At 36.9% G+C, this 19,174-nt stretch overlaps 1 protein-coding gene across 4 annotated transcripts in view; it reads left to right on the plus strand.

Moving 5' to 3' along the window:
* Positions 1–19,174, plus strand: part of MTM1 (myotubularin 1) — a 41,157-nt gene that overhangs the window by 14,108 nt on the left and 7,875 nt on the right. For all 4 annotated transcript variants that reach the window (XM_061445977.1, XM_061445976.1, XM_061445975.1 and 1 more), the window contains 7 exons: positions 948–1,058; positions 1,948–2,049; positions 11,208–11,291; positions 12,546–12,695; positions 14,334–14,522; positions 16,381–16,566; positions 17,636–17,842. In XM_061445977.1, the coding sequence (XP_061301961.1) occupies positions 948–1,058; positions 1,948–2,049; positions 11,208–11,291; positions 12,546–12,695; positions 14,334–14,522; positions 16,381–16,566; positions 17,636–17,842 (1,029 nt within the window). The remainder of the gene's footprint in view (positions 1–947; positions 1,059–1,947; positions 2,050–11,207; positions 11,292–12,545; positions 12,696–14,333; positions 14,523–16,380; positions 16,567–17,635; positions 17,843–19,174) is intronic.

Here is a 19,174-nt window from a genome sequence, read left to right on the forward strand (position 1 = left end):
CCCTTCACCACCACTGCCTTTGATGTATTTTGTGACCAGTTCATTTGTTTTAGTTTTGGCACACGCATGCTTGTGGAATTGCATGGGAGGCTTTTTACTTGAAGTGGTCTGTAATGTTTGTAATAACCGTATCTTAACTGTGTAATGACTAAATAGTAATTGCCTTTGTGCCACTGTGAAATCCATATTAAAATGGAAGTTCTTTAAATGTGTTGTAAAAATGTGGGTTTGCCTGGTAAAATTGCAGTTTAATCACACCGAACTGATACCTTTATCTTTTGCCTGTTGGAGCTCTTTTTGATAGCTGTTCCTTTCGCACTTATTCTGTGATAGATCAAGAGCAGCAACTAATGATGTGCAATAGCTCTTGAAATGCTTATCAGTAAACCGAGGTTTTGATTGTCCTTCCTGTTGGAAAAGAAAAATAGTTTGATTGGTAGAACCTCACGTGGGTGCTGGGAGTGGTAGTGCGTTTGATAAGCAGAGACATGAAAGAATAAAATGTGCTTGTTACCTGTTTCGTAATTTATTTTTCTTAAATAAGATTTTAGGACTATTGAACTGAGGTCTTTCTGGTTGCAGCTAACTCTACTAGTAATACCTTTTTCATTTTGTTCTACTTTATTCTGCATATTGATAAAGCAGTCTGAGCAAGCAGAGGCATTCAGAAATACATAGCAGAACACGTATTTCAGAGTTTTGCCACCTTTGTTCCCTGCATACTGTATTAGGCATGAAGTATTTTTATTGAATGTTCAATTGGATGATGTTCAAACTGTGAAGTGACTGTACAGACTTCATAACATGTTGGCAGGGGACACTCAAACGCAGAAATGCACTTTTGCTTCCTATATGTATTTAATGTCTGCTTTCTGTTCTCGAATGTGTAGGAGCAGTTTGCTTCACTCTTCAGATTAATCTTTTCCTTACTTGAACTTTCCTTGCAGGATCCAGTTGTAGTGTTGAATGTTCCATTGGGCGTAATTTCAAGGATTGAAAAAATGGGAGGGGCTTCCAGCAGAGGAGAGAACTCTTATGGATTAGATATAACCTGTAAAGTAAGACTTTCCAATAATTCAATAGGAAATGAAATCTGAAGATTCCGTTTCTCACTGCTTACCTATTCATAGGAATTAAAATACAAATTCCCCACAGCTAAATATAAAAAGAGATTTTTGGAACTGAGGAGGGAAATACCTGTTGTATAAAGGGCTGTCCTCTGTGTGTGAGGAGAGGGATTGGACTTCCTTTCTGAATCACTAACTGATGATAGGTGTTGCACAGCAGCAGTGTTGTAGGGCTTTATTCCTGCATTGCCTCATTATTTCATTTGTTCTGTAAGTAATTTTTTTATAATCCTAAAATCTTTTTGGAGAACACCTCTGATGGGGGTTCTGTAAGGTGTAAAGGCAGTGAAAAGCCTTAGTAACACAAAAAAATTATGTCACCATAAAAAAAATATGGTCACTGGGGGGTTCCCAGTGGATAATTTGGGATTCTTTGACTCATTAATAGAGTATGTATACACATTTGATTCTTTAGTTAATGCACAGATTGCTTATTTTTGACATTAGTGATGATAAAATAGCTAGGGAGAATGTAGTCTAGACAGATAATTGGCAAATTTTCATTTTGAAAACATAGAGTAATTCCCATCCTGCAAATACTCAATAGCTCAGGAGACTTTTTAGTGAATCAGATACAGTCATTTTTGATGGCTTTGTGACAAAGCAATGTTTGCATTGCAGAGTGTGGTACTGCTTTATTTGTAGAATTCTTATGCTCTATTTTATTTTGTGGGATAAGAGATAAAACTGAACACTCACAATGGCTTGAGGTGTGTTGCAAGCAGATTCTAAATCATGCTTAGTGAATAATATAGCATTTGTATGTCATAAAAATATCTTGCTGCTTTCGTTCACTTAGAAGATAATGCCTTTGTTTCAGGACATGAGAAATTTACGGTTTGCATTAAAACAAGAAGGGCACAGTAGAAGAGATATATTCGAAGTCCTCACAAAATATGCTTTTCCCCAGTCACATAACTTGGTAAGTTACATCATTTATGCCGTTGAGTTGTTTTAATGCAGCGTTCTTGCCAAGTAACTGTTTGACCCACTAATGGACATCATGGTTGCTTAAAAAGCATAACCACAATCTGCATAAACTAAAGAGTTAATGTTTATATTTTGTACATTTACAACACTTAGATCTACATATTTATAAAATTGTGTTATATGCTATATGTCAGGTAAACTGTTGAATACTTATGATCCATATGGATTTCATTTCTTAGAGATTGCAAGTTATCCTCCCTAATTAGGAAATGCAGTAGTACATGCCTTGATTTCTTGAAAATGTTTGATTTTTGGGGAGCCTCCAAAGCCACGATAAATATGAATAACCGAGAGTTTTACTTCAGAAAAAAGAGACATGTTAAGACAACACTTGTTTTATTGATGAAACTGATAAAAATAGAACAGGCAGCTAATATAGTAATGAATTTACAGATTTTTTTCAGGTTAAAAGATGATCTAACGAAAGGAATTGAATGACAATGATAACTAACCATTATCTTCTGTTTCTATGCCAAAATCTGTGTATTGTGCTTGGTGTGGATAATTTTGACAGCTCTTCATTCTTCATTTTGTCTGTTGTAAAATTCAGTTTATGCTTCATTGGGATGATTTCATTTAGAATAATTGAGTAACTGCTCACAAAATGGTAGAGGGTTCTGCTATGAATCTTTAAGAACTTTGTGCAGAGAATTGTTGAGTCTGAGGCTGCAGCAAGAATGTTATTTCCTTCTCTGAAGATACATGTCAATCAGTAGGCTATACTCTATACACATTTAATTCTTTGAAACTTTTTTGCAGAAAATGAGCATTTTATATGCAAACAGTCTGGAATGAATAAGGAAAAATAAATGCTTTTGGTTATAACATTCCATAATGTTAATGGATAGGTCTCAAGAAATGAAACATTTCTACGTTTGGGTAGGTGTGAGGAGTTCTACAACAGGCTTCTTTGTGAGTACAGGAAGCAAATATATCGCTGACTACTGCTGGCGTTTTTTTGCATCTTACAGTATGAGAGAATGATTGAAAGCATAACAGGATATATGGACTTTGAAAGAATGATGGAAAAGAGAAAGCTATATGTAGAAAAATTATAGAGAAGTTTGTGTCAAGAGGGGCTTCTGTTGCAAATAGGGCTGTAGATAAGGGTATCCTGGGCACAGTCAAGCTTAGTCTTGAATTTTTCTTGTGGGGTAGGTTCTGGCATGTCTCTGGACAGTCTCATTCCATATTTGATCTCATGGTGAAGAATTCTGTTCCTCCTTACATTGAGGACCAGTATGGAGTTGTATGTAATGCATATGGACAAATTAAGTTGTAACCAATTTAGAAAAGTCCCTTGTGGTTTATTTTTATGGTGTACAATCCAACTACAGGGCTTGAATAACATGGTAATGACATTTGGACTTGTATGAGGTTTTGTCACCTCAGCTCTGGTGTTCCTGTCTAGCAATGGTTGTGAGTAATATGGGGAGTAGTGCACTTCCTGCTTTATTGTTGCACCTGTTGAGCATAGTACAGCTCATCATTACATGGCCTTGCCCATTCTGAATGTAACTTGCCAATAGAAGTTACACTGAATAAAGAAATGCTCAGTCAAGGCAGAGGTAGTGTTGCCTTCCAATTCAGCAAAGGACAAAACTGGGGAAGATATGGCTGTACTTTATATCTCTTGGCTATGTTTGGAGCAGGGTATAACCATTAGAAATTATGATTACTTTGGAGTGAAATAAAGTAAACCTATGCTGTATCATGAAGTTGCACCTTCCCTGATTTTCTAATGTCACAAAGTGAATAAAAACTTTAAAATGAGCTAAGCAAGTGTGTGATATTTTTGGTGTGCTTTCACCATATTGCAGCAAGCAGTTTAAATTGATCCTGCCAAAGGTGTGTATTTTTGCCTGGTTGTTCATCCCTGCCTTGGCTTTCCTTGCGTGAGTTTGAGGCTCTATGATGAACCAGATAGGGGATTAAAGAGACTAAAGCAAAGTAAAAAAAACAAAGTAAAAAAAATAAAACGAACAAAAAGTGTTACCCTGAGTTGTTTCCTGTCTTGTCAGCCCAGTGTGAGGATGGAGTTGAGGCATCTGTGGCTGGTTGTGAATGAAGGGTAATGATGGGACTGCCTCTTTCAGTGACTGGTTTAGAACAAGGTTTCACTGTCTTAATTTGACAGTATGTCTGAGCTGTGCATGCCTGCCTTTTCCTTTGAATGTAGGCTAACACTCTGACCATGCAGCCAGCTCCATCAGGGAAGTCTTTTTATAAAGAACATGCTGTGGCTTCACATGACAGCTGGGTAAAGATGACAGCCTCCTGCTACTTGTATGCTCAGCTCTTTTTATTTTTCTGGTCTCCTTCTCTCTACCTTCCAGCCATGTAGTTAATTATTCCTCTTGTACCAAATCGATAGTTGTATAATTGCCAAGTAAGCCAATGCAGCTCACTTACCAAGCACAAAATATTCTGTTTTCTGAGTTAGGCTTGTGACACTTTTAACAATTTGAGGAGACCAGGTTTGAAATGCACCAGAACCAGTGCAAAAGAGGGCATGTGTGTGGAATAGGGAGCAGGCAGGAGAGAAAGCAGAGGGATGTCCTATTTTTATCAGTGTTAAACAGGTAATTTTGCTCAGACTGCCTTGTGGAACTGTATCCTTGATCTTCAGCTGGTTCAGCGGTACTGATGCTTGTGCAGCTTTGTGGTGGAAAGCAAGCATCACTGGGACAATAAAGGTCTAAGCCTTCAGTGCTGTGATTTTTGTCTGTGCTTTTATATTTTGTGTCAGATTTTTACCTGACCGGTTTTTCTATGTAGTGGAACTATGCATATCCTTACTGCTGATCCTAAGCAAGAGCTTTTAGGGATGCCTCACTAAATTTTCTTCGTGTTCTACTGTTGTCTGACAAATAGACGGTAAACGCAGCCCAAAACATTATTTCTCAGTAGAGTGTACGTACTGTTTTCAAGATTTTTCTCTATCATGGTATGAACAGCAGTGTTTGAAAGCCTGTAATAAATCACAGGTCTGTTTGCAACTGTTTGTTAGTTTCTCAACATTGTCCTGTGTGCTTGCTTCCAGAAGCTAATTCTTGTCTCTCTCCAGTTTGAGCATAGTTTAGTTTCAGATCCCCTGGGATCAATAACATGATGTAAAAATCTGACTGGCAGCTTAGTTGATGTGGAACAAACAGCATAATACTTTGTTGCACTTACAGACTTGTGCTAATTGGCAGAAAATTGTTGATGAATGGTTTCTTTTTTAAAGTTTGGGTTTTGTTTTTTATTGAAGCCAACAAAACAAAAAAAATCCCCCCCCAAATGTTGTAGTGCCCCACAAAAGATGAGATATATTTAGTCTCTGTAGTTTAGCTTCTGCATAGCAGCTGCTTCACTTCCTGATCTTATCTTGAAACTACACATCATTTTCATAAGATTATTTGCCACCATCATACCTGTGTGATATATGTATTTATTTCTAACCATGATAGCTCTGTGGGAATGCCAGTTTTGGTGAGACACACTGGCAGTCATGCTGTCTTCGACCTCTCCTGCTCCCGATGTACCTAGTTATCCTGATAAAGTATGTGAGAGTCAGATTATGCCAGTGTTGTCATTGGATCTATAAAGATGATCTTAGATGGCAGTGAAGTCTGGCATACATACCTGTCCAATGGAGAACTTGATTTTGCAAAAAGCATTTTGACTTGGGGCTTCATTCTGAATGACTTCTGTCAATCTCTGTGCAATAATGGTATAAGGTTACCATGTTCACAAATGATCACAAGTTAATTATGTAAATACTGTGATGTCTGATCTTAGCTTTCAGGCAAACAACTGGCTGAGTTGCAGTAATGGCATATTAAAGGCAAGGATAATGGTATCTTTAGTTTTAAACACACTGAGAAACTGACAGCCTTTTCTACAGAGTAAAAGCTTAGTGATTTATAATATATGAAAAGCATCAACCAGTAAGTTAGACATAGAAAAAACAATTTTCTTTGCATGTTTGTAAGACCCTGTCGTAGTTCTGCTGCTTTCTTCTTTTGTAATGCATAAGGGTTGGGCAAATATTTAATAAATTGTATATATATATATATATGCTGAAGTAGCATGTGTATTTATCTACTGTGATTCCATAAGTAGAGTAAATATGTAACCATTTGTAAATAGACTGCTTGCCAAACTGTGTTGTCAGATTGCAGCTGCTCTCTCCTTTATCTCACAGAACTACATTGTGTTGTGAGCAACCAGTGTATCGCATACCATTTTTCTGTGCAAAATGGTAATGATAAATTGATAGTCAAAGGCAAGTACTTAATCTGTAGGAAGACTGAAAAAGAGACTGCGTGTGTTGAAATTGCAGGTTAACACCTGCATTTTCAAAATCACTGCAAGGAAGTAAACAGAATTATTTGCACAGTGAAGCATAAAAAACAGCTCACCAAAAACATTGCAATATTTTAAAGCCTTTTCTGAAGTGAAGCAGTAGCCTTCTGCTTTTAGACTATGGATCTGCAATAAAAACCTGACTTCCGTTCCATGCAAAGAGGCTTTAATTTGCTTTTGCAAAAATCCTAACTGGTTATTATGAATCTCACTTGATTTTACGAACTACAGGTACTGATAAATCACAAGCCTTGCGCCCCATAAGCTTTCTGAGTGGTGGTTTACTATACTTCTTTTTTTCTTACCTCTTTAGTGCTTTCCTTGATTTATTTTTTCCATAGCAGTTGGAAAGAATTTGGAGCTGATTTCTAGATGGACTAATAGGAATTGTTGGGCTTCCATCAGACATGGAAGTCTGAACCTGAATATCTCTTGTGTGCAGGCTTTACGTTTTTAGATTTCCACCCATGCTTATTTAATTCAGACACATCTAATGAAGCTGCAGTTGGTATAATAATTCCTGGGAAAATAAGTGGGGTGCAATAGGAGCTGTGGAGAAGTGCTTTTCATTGAAGAGGCAGAATTAATGACAGTCTGAGGGAACAGAATTTCTTGTGTGGAGGAAAGAAATGACTATAAGTTAGGTTGGAGGCTCAGAGTACCTAAAGTATTGTTCGGAGAGAAGGAGAGTTTAGGCGGAATATGCCATAGATACGGAGGGATGGAAAGGTGGGTGGAAGCATTTTTTGCCACCTTTTGTGTGGTGGCCAACTTTCTACTATACTTTGGTATTTGAAAGGCTTGTCTGCGTGCACGATGGTGCACTGAGAGAGGCAGCCAGGGCTTTTCTCTTTGTGGAGCCCTATGATTCCTATAGCTGGTTATGTAGTTTGCGTCTCTGACCTTCTGCTCTCTGCACTCTGAAGGATATAAATACACCCAGGTAGTCCATACGAAATGCCTGCAGGTAGTGAAATGACTTCCTTGTTTTCATCCTGACACAATAATTGTGTCTGAGGGGCATGAATACAAAGAAACCTGTATGTACAAAAAGCTATGCTGTGTATTTTTACTAGGGTAGCGCCTGAAATTTTACCTCAAGTGATATGCGAACAGTGTATTGTGAATGGCATATTTTCTTCCCATAATTTTTCTTCCCGTTTGCCTGCTGCGCTGTAGAATTGCATTCAGTTTATGTGCACTTTGAGAGGTAAGCTTCATCAATGTTAAGTTAAATCAGGACATACAGTTACATACTGTGCTTTATCCGTAACCTTGGGTTATTTAGGGTGAAAGTAGAAATATGTGGGTCATTAGTGCAGATGTGAAGCTTACCTGAACTATAATAAATGCTTTCTGGGATCAAAACATGTATTTATCACATGGACAGACCCAGTTATAATGAACAAATCTATTTGGTTTGCTATCAGAATAATAGAAACTCCAACAAATAAATGTTATTTAATAGAAATTACTTTATGTTGCTCATATCGCATTTTTTCTATGAAAAATGTGCAAATGTGTGCTAAATATGGTTTGTACTGACGCAAGTAAGAAAATACAATTGTATCCAAGCGTATATCTTATGTTTGCTAAAGTGTCAGTTTCTCAGTATTAAAATGGGGTTGCTTGTTACACTGCAGTTAAACTGTGGTTTAGAACTGTGAAAGGAGTATAAATGTATATGGAGTTTTAAACGCACATTCTGCTACTCTGACTTTTCTACTGTCTCATGTTGGAACGCATAGAAGGATACAAATTTTACTTACGGCTACCAATCTGCTTAAGTGGATATGAATTTATGAAAAACTTAGGTTGAGAAATTGCTTTAAGCTGTGTATTGTTGAATGGAACCATGCTATGGTTGTCAGAGTGGGAAAGGAAGCATTTTTACTCTTCAAAACTGCTTTATATATTGCCTTGTGTATTTTGTTGTGAGAGACAGGTCTAAGGTAGGCTGGAGATGTTGCTGTGCTTCAGACTCTAGTATTTATCCTGGACTAAAGCTCAGGCTATCCTCAAAGAATATTTTCAAAACTTGACAAAACAAGCCTTAAGTGAAAGGCCATTAGGAGTGCTGGGGCAGGATTCAGATCTTTAATCTCTTCTGTACAATGAGTAAGACTTCTAGTAGTAACCACACTAACTGTACAGTCTGTACCCAGTGTGCACATAGAACTGTGTATAATTTGTTTGTTATAATTCAGTCAACTCTTGCAGGAGAAAAGTAATTTTTAGTCTTCAGGTTTTTATATACTGCTCACTTTTAACTAATGTTCTTGTTGGAGTATACTTGGAAGAGCTTTCTATGAATTGCTTGTATAAAAATCTAAGCCCAAGTTTTGCTCCATACACCTTTTCCTTCATTGTAGTCTCCTGTTACTCGTTAGGCTGCAGATTTTTGCTGAGTTGATTCATTTCCTTGAGCAATATAGGAAGAATTTGAAGAATGAAGGCATTCACTACCATGAATGTCAACAGAGCTGATGAAGCATAATTGTCAGCTTTAATAGCTGTGGGTTATGTGACTGAAAGCTTTTGCAGCAGATGTGGTAAAGCTGCTGTAGCAGTGTTTTAAGTGAAACATACTTTACGTAGTAGGAAATTATTCTTTCAGAAAGAATTTTGTTCATCTCCTCCTCACGCCTAGTAAATTTATCCCTGTTTTTTAAAAAGGTGAAAACAAAATACACTTTTCCATCTGGATTCTTGTGGGTTATTTTGTGGGTTACATGAACAACATAGCTGCCACTTGTTTCTTTCTAGTTTGGAGGAGCACCCTCTTTATCAGTAAAATCTCCTATGAAATAGTACACTGTAATAAACTTGTATTGCTTAAGCTGGGTAGTTTTTAAGTTCTCGCATGGGATTTGCCGTGTCAAATAATATATTCCTGCCTTTGAGACATCTTTTAAATGATCTGTTAGGATTCCTGTGTTTGTTTTCTACTGTGATAAGATTCTCTTTTGTCTCTGATTCCTTGGTGAATTCTTAGCATAGTTGCTCTTCAGGATATGGCAAATTCCTATGAGGAGGAGGGGATGGTTTTTGTGTGTAGCTGTTTATTCGCAGTTCAGCGAATCACTTGCATCTACTGCTTTAGATAGCGATATTTCTATTTTGCTGTATTCCTAGTTTGCAAAAACTTTTTCAGTTTTTTTTTATTTAACTTCGCATACTTGCATGTACTTCTGATGGAATATTTTTTTTTTTCTGATACAGTTGATGTCCACCTCTTTACTTTTCCTTTCTAAATCTCTCCCTCCATCCCACTTGATAGTAGGGTTTTTTTAGGCAAAAGAATCAGTAATGCTTACTTACTCTGAGGGCCTACTACTTTAAAAATGGTGAAGAGGTTCAGAAAACACAACTTGGGAATGCATTGTTCACTTCTGCAAACTTGCCAGTGAATGTACTTGCTCTAAAATACTGATTTAATATAAAAATCTGGTTTCTAGAAACTAGTGGGATAAAGTATATTGTGTGAGCAGTGATATGCTGTTAAAATGCTTGTTGATTTGAAACACATGAGGGGAAAACCCCTCCTTCTGGAGGGATTCAGTTTTGTGGTGTTGTGATTAGAGCTGTTTACTGTTTAAACCGTTGTACCATATTAGGCTAAACAGAATTGCCTCGAGCCCTTAAGGTCTGCCCGCATAAGTTCTTAAGAAACCTCTGTCTTAGCGTGTGGTGCACTTGGGAAGCATTGCCATACCTCAGTAGATGTAACCATGACACCTTAGAAACATGGTTATGGGGCATCTTCTTGCTCGTCAGGTTTTCTGCATTTCTGCTTAGTTCAGAAAAGCAGAAATGCAGAAAATGGTTGCCTTTGAAAATGATGTATATTTGGGATGTTAAGTTTTACCCTCCAGTTTCTTCTTTTAATGTCTTTGAATAGCTAGGAGACTTTCAGCTTTTCTGTCATAAGCAAGCTATGATGATCTCTGGAATGCTCTCTGCTCTGGCTGTTGTTGCTTAATTAGCTCAGGACAACATATTCTTTTCTGTAACAACTTAGTTTCATACTCCAGTTGGCATCTGAAGAATTTGTAAGCCACCAAAATCCATTTTCTCAATGAAGGAGATTCTTGAAATAAACATTTCTGCTTTCGTCATGAACTATAAAAACCAAGGAAGAACTGGGGTTAGTTAGGTAATAGAGCCCACTTGGAGTTGGTTGAAAGGAAAAGGAAGCTAAAAGGTATGAGAAAGTTATTGGAATCCTGGGTGAGGATGCTGAGTCTTGAGAGTGAGCAATAAAGCAAGAGAAAAGTAAATAGTGTAACCTGTTAACATATTTTTGTATCACTTTTGGTGGCAACTTTTTAATTTTTATGGAATTTTATGGTAACCTGGATTCCTTTTAGTAAGGGTCAGTTGGGGAGGGGATGCAGAAAGAAGGCTGCTTCCTACTGGTAGCAAATAGAAATTAAAATATTTTTCAATTTAGCTTTCAATGTAGCATCTAGTATTTTATATAGTAATTGCAGATTCACCTATTGTCACTTCTTGTTTCAACTCTTGTCACATTTTCATTATTTCATTGCAGATCTGTATTGTTTGTTCTTGCTCTTTGCTTTACAATCTTACACATACCAAATTTAAAGGGAGAGAACGAGGGTGGTGTGGAAGTGTTTTGTGGCAGGCATTAGGTTATACCTAATGATGATGATGAGCTGTCATATTTGTCGCTTTCAGTCAGAGCTTGGTGTAGTAAGTTTCCTTTACATCCTACAGCTTTTTTTTGCATTTGTGAATGAAGAAAAGTTTTCTGAAAATGGATGGATGGTGTACAGGCCGATGTCTGAATACAGGAGACAGGTGAGTTATCAAAGTTGCTGTTGCCTGATGCTTTCCTATCTGACAACTGACATAGAGGAATTATTGTTTGTACATTTCTCTTATGAGCTCCTTTATGGGGGGAGCCGAGAATGGGAGAAGATGGGAATACAGTTTGAAAAAGAAAATAAAGAAAAATAAACCACTGGAAGCTTTAAAAAAAAAAAAAAAATTAGAATGTCACAGGAAGGTAGTTCTTGCTTTTTGAAGGAAGCTATTGATACCTCTTACAATGTGCCACTGTTAAATGAGCAGGGGACAGGGAGAATGTGCCAAATATGCAACTACAGTGTCCTAAATATAGGTTTGATTTGGTCTGCACCCTCCTAAAGTGAAGGAGGGGAGCAGATTATTTTAGAAACAGCATTGCTTTACAGAAGTTATTTATGTGTCTGTCTGTATTCTACCTTGCTCTTTAGGTGATTTCAGAAACATGTCAATGAAAGAGGATGATATATTTAACTTTAAAATGTCATTTAGGCTATTTATTTTTGCTTTAAATATTACTTTTTCTTTTAAGCAAACAATAAGGACTACCTTAGATGTTTTTGTCCCACCATAGTTTTCTGGTTTGACATTTATATGTCTAAGATTCAAAAAAGATAATATATAAACGTCCACATGTGCATGAACCCCACTGTGCATGTGTAGAGGGCTTATCAGTCTTTCTCGGTTTCCTGGCTTCTGTTTATGAAATGCCTTACTGAGCAGACTGCAGCTAAAAGTTCTTGTTTCTCCATAAGTAAGCTACCCTGAATCTTATTTCTAACCTAAAGCTAATATGAGGCTACAGGGAGGAAGGGTTGAGGTGAGACTTCTTCCCCGTCTTCTCAGAACCATAGTTTCTTTTCAGCAAAGGAAAATGGAAAGGCAGAGCTTTGAGGGAGGAGAGAAGGTGATTTTGTTTCCTCAATCCCACAGTTAAAGAAATACTTCTGCTGGTTTTAGTCACTGCTTTGAAACTTGTTGCAAGAATAGATTTGTGTGTAATAAGAATAGACCTGTGTATGTAAGAGCATGAGAGATAGTTGTTTAAAGCTGTGAATCCCATCAGTAATGAGATGTTTTGTGTGGTTTTGTAATATTCTTTTTCTTCTATTGTTTTGAAACTGTGCTATAGTTTAATTAAATTGGTAGGTTGTTGCCACCATGTGGCCATAATGTCATGTAAAATTCAAGAGCAGGGTTATCTCTGCAGCTGAAAGTACATTGAAAAAACTTTGTGTTATGTTTTAGGGACTGCCTAATGATCGGTGGCGAGTAAGTTTTATTAATGAACATTATGGGCTGTGTGACACATATCCATCACTCTTGGTAGTGCCATATAATGCAACAGATGATGATCTCAAGAAAGTTGCTGCCTTTAGGTCTCGAAATAGAATCCCGGTGAGTATTATGAGATGAAAGCTCCCTTGCGGTGTATCTAGTTTTAAGTATGCATCCAAACAGTATTTTGCTGAGCACGACAGAGGATGCTTTTTTGGAAGTGGTTACAGCAAAAGAGTTTTGATTGGCTGGTGGTTTTTGCTGCTTGAAACTAGTGTCTTGGCCAAGCCACAGTTTTGTTTCCCCCCTGCAACAATCTCCCATTCCAACTTGGTTGGTTTTAACTTGACTTTTCTATGCTAGCATTGCAGATTCCCTTTTCTTAATGAAGTATGAGCCTCAGACTGCCATCTGTACTAGTTTATTGACTATTGTTGGATACACGTAAAATGTGATCGCAACTGTTTTCCTCCTGTAAGCAAACCACATGGCATTTAAACATAGTTCCAATGATCAGTCCTAAAATAAGATCTCATGCGTAGTCTGTGGAGTGAGTTCTTGGGCTTTTTAGGCCTTTAAACTGGGATGTGCAATTTAAGATAAACCTATTTGACATTTTGGGTATATTGCTGTAACTAAAATTCTTTGAGGTGAGAGAATTTTTATGTATCGGCTCCTTACAGCACTACAGAAAATACTAGTTTGTGTCATAATACAATCTGCTTTAACTAGTATTTCCATTTGGCAAACTCGAAGAGGTGCTAGATTCTTAGCCAGTATCAGAAAGCTGCCTTGAATCTCACTTAATTTCAAACAGATGCAAAACGCAATATAATAAATATTTATTAGATATGGTATTCACTAACTAGTGAATCCCATCTCTAGAATAGGCTAGGCCTGTAATTACGCATTTACTATATATGTACACACATGTATGTATAATATATAATGTGTATAAAATATATATGTTTTATATATATAGTGGGTGCATAAGTTCTTATAACTGGGCTGTATCTTCTCAGTCATCTAAAAATTCATGACAGGGCTTTTGTGTGGCTGTACCTGTGAGAGTCATTTCCTTGGTAATAGTAATTTTATTCTTGTCAAGAAATAACCAGTCATGCTCACCCCCACACACACTGGCAGGTCTCATGTCTGGATATTTCCCTGGGCAGCTCACTACCACTTGTTTCTGGTAAGTGTCCTCTGTCTCTTAGGAACAAGAAGGGCAGCATGTGCTTTGCTCCAGAGCCTCCTCTTTGTAAAGAGGGCTGAGGAACAAACTGTGCTTTAAAGAGAAGGTTAAACATTCAAGATAGTGCAGAAAGCTTCAACTTTCCTTCTTTGCCTAAAAAAAGGAAAAGTTCTACAAGAACTGGAGCAGCTTAGTCATAGTTTCTACAATGAGTTCATTCTTCTGAATTACTAGTCTCAGCAGACATTGCTGTGTTTGTTTCCAGTTTGCTTTTCAGAATTATTTGTGTAACCTAAAACTTGTAGGAAAATATTAAAATACTCTGGATTACATAGGTTAGTATAATTCCAGTAAGAGTTAAATGTGTAAAAGAATGGACTCTTTTATTATTAAATTTTATGAGCCTAAAGTGGAAGCAGTTGACATGTCTGGGGATTATCTTTTGAAGAAATAAAGTAATTGTTAATTTTCAGGCTATCTATTTTAAAGAATAAATTGGATTCTGAAGTTATTAGAAGAAATACATTTTATTAAAAATTACTGTGTTTTTGACATGTGAATAGGTTCTGTCATGGATTCATCCAGAGACTCAAGCTGTTATTATGCGCTGCAGTCAACCCCTTGTTGGAATGAGTGGCAAGCGGAATAAAGATGATGAAAGATACCTTGATATCATCAGGGAGGCCAATGGGCAAATCTCAAAACTGACCATCTATGATGCTAGGCCCAATGTGAATGCTGTTGCAAACAAGGTAAACAGATGCTTATCATCATATTTGTGAAAGAAGGTGGGGAGAAGACTGAGTTTGAAGTTTTCTGTGAGGAGGTTTTTGGGAACATTAATAATACAGATAATTTTACATAATCAAATATATATTTGCATAATCAAATACTATGGCTCAAGGCCATGAAAGACCTGGCAGCTTTGAGAATACTGCAGCATCTGAGGAAGGACATAGCACAGAATAGAGATACTATGCTACTATACAGAAATGTAGGTGGTACTAAAGAGGAAAGGCTATACTGTACTTCAGCTTATTGTCTGATGTGTAGCTGGTGGCATAATGGCTTATAAAGGCAAAATTTATTTATCACAATTCATGGCATGACAAGTTTTTGTTATCTGCAGGAAATGCTGTGATTTTGCAGCTCTCTGAGGCTGAGGGACCTGGAATTGTTTAGCTCGGTGAAAAAGAGATTCAGGGGAGACGTTATTGTTCTCTACAACTATGTGAAAGGAGGATGGAGTGAGGTGGGGGTTGATTGGTTCTCCCAAGTAACCAGTAACCATAGGACAAGAGGAAACTGTGACAGGGGAGGTTTAGGTTGGATATTAGGAGCAATTTCTTCCCCAGAAGGGTTATCACACATTGGAACAGGCTGCCCAGGGCAGTGGTTGAGGCACCATCCCTGGAGAAATGTAAAAGCTGTGCAAATGTGGCCCTTAGTGACATGGTTTAGTGGTGGACTTGGCAGTGCTGGCTTAACAGTTGGACTCGGTGATCTTAAAGGTCTTTTCCAGTATAAATAATTCTATGATCCTGCCTTTGGAAAATCTCATCAGTGGCACTGTGTCCTAAAATAGTGTGGGTTTCTGCTTACTTCTGTGACCAGGTACATCCTTTGCTGTGGTGGTGATTAAGTGCTTTGAGAGAGCAGCAGTAGTACAGACTTCTACTTATGTGGCTTTTTAATTTCTTAACATCTAAATACATGTTTAGCCTTTAGCAGTAAAAGTTAATGTTAGAAATGTAACTTTATACTTTAATGTTATTATGAACTTCTTAGAGGCAGAATCAAAGATTCTTGAACGTAATTCTTAAACGTAGCTTATTCTTAACACTTGAATTTAATTTTATGTATCCAAACATTTTTATCATTTTTTTCTAATTGTATATCAGTTCAGTTTTAGTAGTAAATAACCAGGCAGTTTAAACACAGGAAAGGAGGATTTTTTTTACTTATTTATTATTTAGTTTTATTTATTGGTGATGGTTTTTTTGGTAGCAAATTTGCACTGGTAAATCTGAGATTCTGCTCTTTTGAATTAGTGGTGTAAAGAAACAGACAAATCCTTTGAATTTTTTCCTAATTCTTAAGAAACAAAGAAATGAGCAGTTTTATCCCCTGGAAGTGGTGGTCTTTTATGTATTGAGTAATTGTTGTTTTGTGTGCTATAATTTACATTTTAATTTAACATTAATAATCTGTCTGGGAAGTCAGTTGGTTTCTTTTGTATTCAGAATCATGAGTTTGTTTAGTCTTTGGGAAAAGTGAACATAAATAAAGAAAAAAAATTGACATTGTAATGTCAGTTGGTCAAGAAAGGAACAAGGCTACCTGAAGTAGCCTTGTTCAGTGTCTTTCTGGCCATGTGCTGTACTTAATAAACTTTGTCCCTTTGGATAAACGAAAGCCCCCTGGCAATTCTTTGCCAGAATGTGCCCCTCCAAAGCTTGTATCCAAGACTGGTGTTTTACACAAGCAGCTGAAATTCCATATTGCCCAACTACAAAATAAAGTATAAATAAAATTCCCTTCTTGCTCCATTGAAAAGTTGCTATGTGAGTGCATATATACTAAAGTTCATTTTAGAAATGTTGTTTATAGGCAACTGGGGGAGGATATGAAAGTGAAGATGCATATCCCAATGCAGAACTTTTCTTCTTGGACATTCATAATATTCATGTCATGCGGGAATCTTTGAAGAAGTTGAAGGACATTGTTTATCCTAACGTGGAAGAATCACACTGGTTGTCAAGTCTGGAATCAACCCATTGGTTAGAACATATAAAGGTAACATTTTACTGTTTGTTTGAAATAACATTTGTCTAAATCTGTTGTATCAGACTTGTTTTCTTTGTTAGACTTTGCTATAGTCCCTATACGAAACACGTCAAACAACTTGGACTGCAAAACCAGTCTCACTGAGTGTTGGCTTTTTACCAACTTGTCTTAGAGTATGTTATGAGATCTCATTACTAAGCAACAGTAGGTAAAGTCAACATTTATCGTCTGCTTCAAGTCAAATGTCAGTCTTTAATAGAGGAATGCATTGTTATTCTGATTGTGTATTATGTGTGTGAGAACTGATTTATTTTGTTCTCTAGCAGAGCAGGACTTACAGGTAAGTGTCATTGTGAAGGGTTTGTAATTACTTTAGTTGTGAGTATGTATGTGACTGTTTTGTGAATAATGGTTTTGTACATAAATCTTGTAAAATTTGTAATTTCCATCTTGTGGAATAAAATACTAAAATAAAATACTAAAACTGGTAACTCGCCAGTGTTCTTACCAGTTGTCCTTTGAACCTTTTGCCTCAAGTACAGCTCTGCAAAAGAATTGAACATTATGTAAGGAATTCTACTTAATAAATTCTTAATTTTGTTCGTATTTGGAAAATAAACATTAAAATTGTACAAGTCCTTTTTAAAGGACATATTAAAATTGTACAAGTCCTTTTTCCAACAACTGAGACATTTCAAGTCATTTAGTTAAAAGAAGGGAGACAAATGAAAAACAGAATTTTTAGAATATATCCTATGGTAAATCTTCTCTTTCTTCAAAAAGCAGCTTATGTTCTTCAGTTTATCCAGGTTGCTGTTTTCTGTCCTATTTATTAAGAATTTGCTGTGAGATGAATTAGATCTTGCAACGGATTAGGGAACCAATCTGTCTGTCTGTTTTTATACAAGAAATTTACTTGATCTCCTAGAAAATTCTCTTCCAATTAGTACAGCATGCTCTTTAGGTCTTTTAATTGAAACACTAACAATTTAAATACTGTGTAGATACAAAGAAATCAGTTTATTTTTGTTAGAATGGTAATACTGATATGTGGTTGGTGTCTGTTCCTCTTTGCCAGCTTGTCTTGACAGGAGCTATTCAAGTGGCAGACAAGGTATCCTCAGGAAGGAGCTCTGTATTGGTTCACTGCAGCGATGGCTGGGACCGGACAGCCCAGCTAACATCACTGGCCATGCTGATGCTCGACAGCTACTACAGAACGATTGAAGGCTTTGAAGTCCTGGTGCAGAAAGAGTGGATAAGCTTTGGACACAAATTTGCATCGGTAAGAATTAGAAGATAATTGCCACAAATGCAACATTAACATTCTGAAAAGCTTTTAATGTTAAACTACTCATTGTGCTAATGTTTTATAATACTTATCATTACTTTAGAATTCTGATTTAAAACTTTTCTAGGTAGATCTGAGCAGAGGTTTTGTTTTAGACCTGTTTGGTTAATATTTTTTTACCATTCTTCCTCTGAGAGCTCATATTTTGTCCTTTGCAGCCTTTTAAAAGCACAGAATTGCTAGGGTCATATGTGGTTTTTGAGCAAAGAAAATGAGAAGGCACAAAAATTATGTCTTCCCAGCTTTTCAGAAGAAGGTCAAATAAGGCTGGGACATGAGGCTTCTCCCTCACCCTCCTTTTGGACTATTTTGAATCTTGTGAGAGGCAGATGCATCTGGCCAGTGCCTTTGAAGTGATATTTTAGCACTTCTTCCCAAATGCTCTAAACTTGTCATAATAGCTCTCAGGAGGCTGTCACTGGTAATGCTGGCTCTAGCTCTGTTGAGTTGTCTTCTGAATGCTTAGAAGGTTAAGTAAAATTGTCCATAGCAAGTCCTTAATACCCCTATCCACGTGTAATTCGAAGTTATGGGTGTTTGTGTTAAGAAACTTTCCATTCAAAACTTAGTGAACTTCTGTTAAATTTGGCAGCTAACCATTTAACCAGGATATCTATGTGGAGAACATCTACGGAGAGGAAATCTGTAGAGAAGCAGAATAGGTTGCCAGGGAGAGTGTGCTGGGGTATGTAACCATACGACAGAAGTTGGGAGCTTTACAAGACTCTTCCTTGTTCATGCTGAACCTTGTAATTAACACCAAGAAGTTTCCACACCTTCAGTAGAAGTTATTTGTACAGTTTGTCCCTAGTAGAATATACTAAAGATATTATTTAATATTGCTAAAACTGGGAAAATTGGCAATCTGGAAAATTAAAGAAATGGACAGATATGCCTATGTGTGTATTTCATGCCCACTTTACATTTGCAAGAGTGTCTCAGTAATTTGGAAATTCACGTATAGCTACTCGGCATGAAGCACTGCATGGCTTAAGTGAGCTTGTAGGCTGTGGCAGGCCTTGATCTGACATTGTGAAGGTGCTTTGAGGCTTGGTAGATTTGCATTTTGATTGTTGAGAGTAATATCTGCAGTAGTACATTTTTTTTTTTTTTGCATGCTTACCTGTAGTCTTCAAATAGTGATGTGTTACATGAACTTTAGAAGTATTCTGTCTTGGTACAAAACACTGACTTGACTTTTCATTCTATCGTGTATTTTACAAAATGTTATAGTCATGACACAGATAAAATCAGCTTTTATACCTA

Source organism: Pezoporus flaviventris, unplaced genomic scaffold, assembly GCF_033815535.1.
Source record: "Pezoporus flaviventris isolate CSIRO_AGI_PZ_B2104156 unplaced genomic scaffold, CSIRO_AGI_Pfla_v1 ptg000005l, whole genome shotgun sequence".
Classification (NCBI taxonomy): domain Eukaryota; kingdom Metazoa; phylum Chordata; class Aves; order Psittaciformes; family Psittacidae; genus Pezoporus; species Pezoporus flaviventris.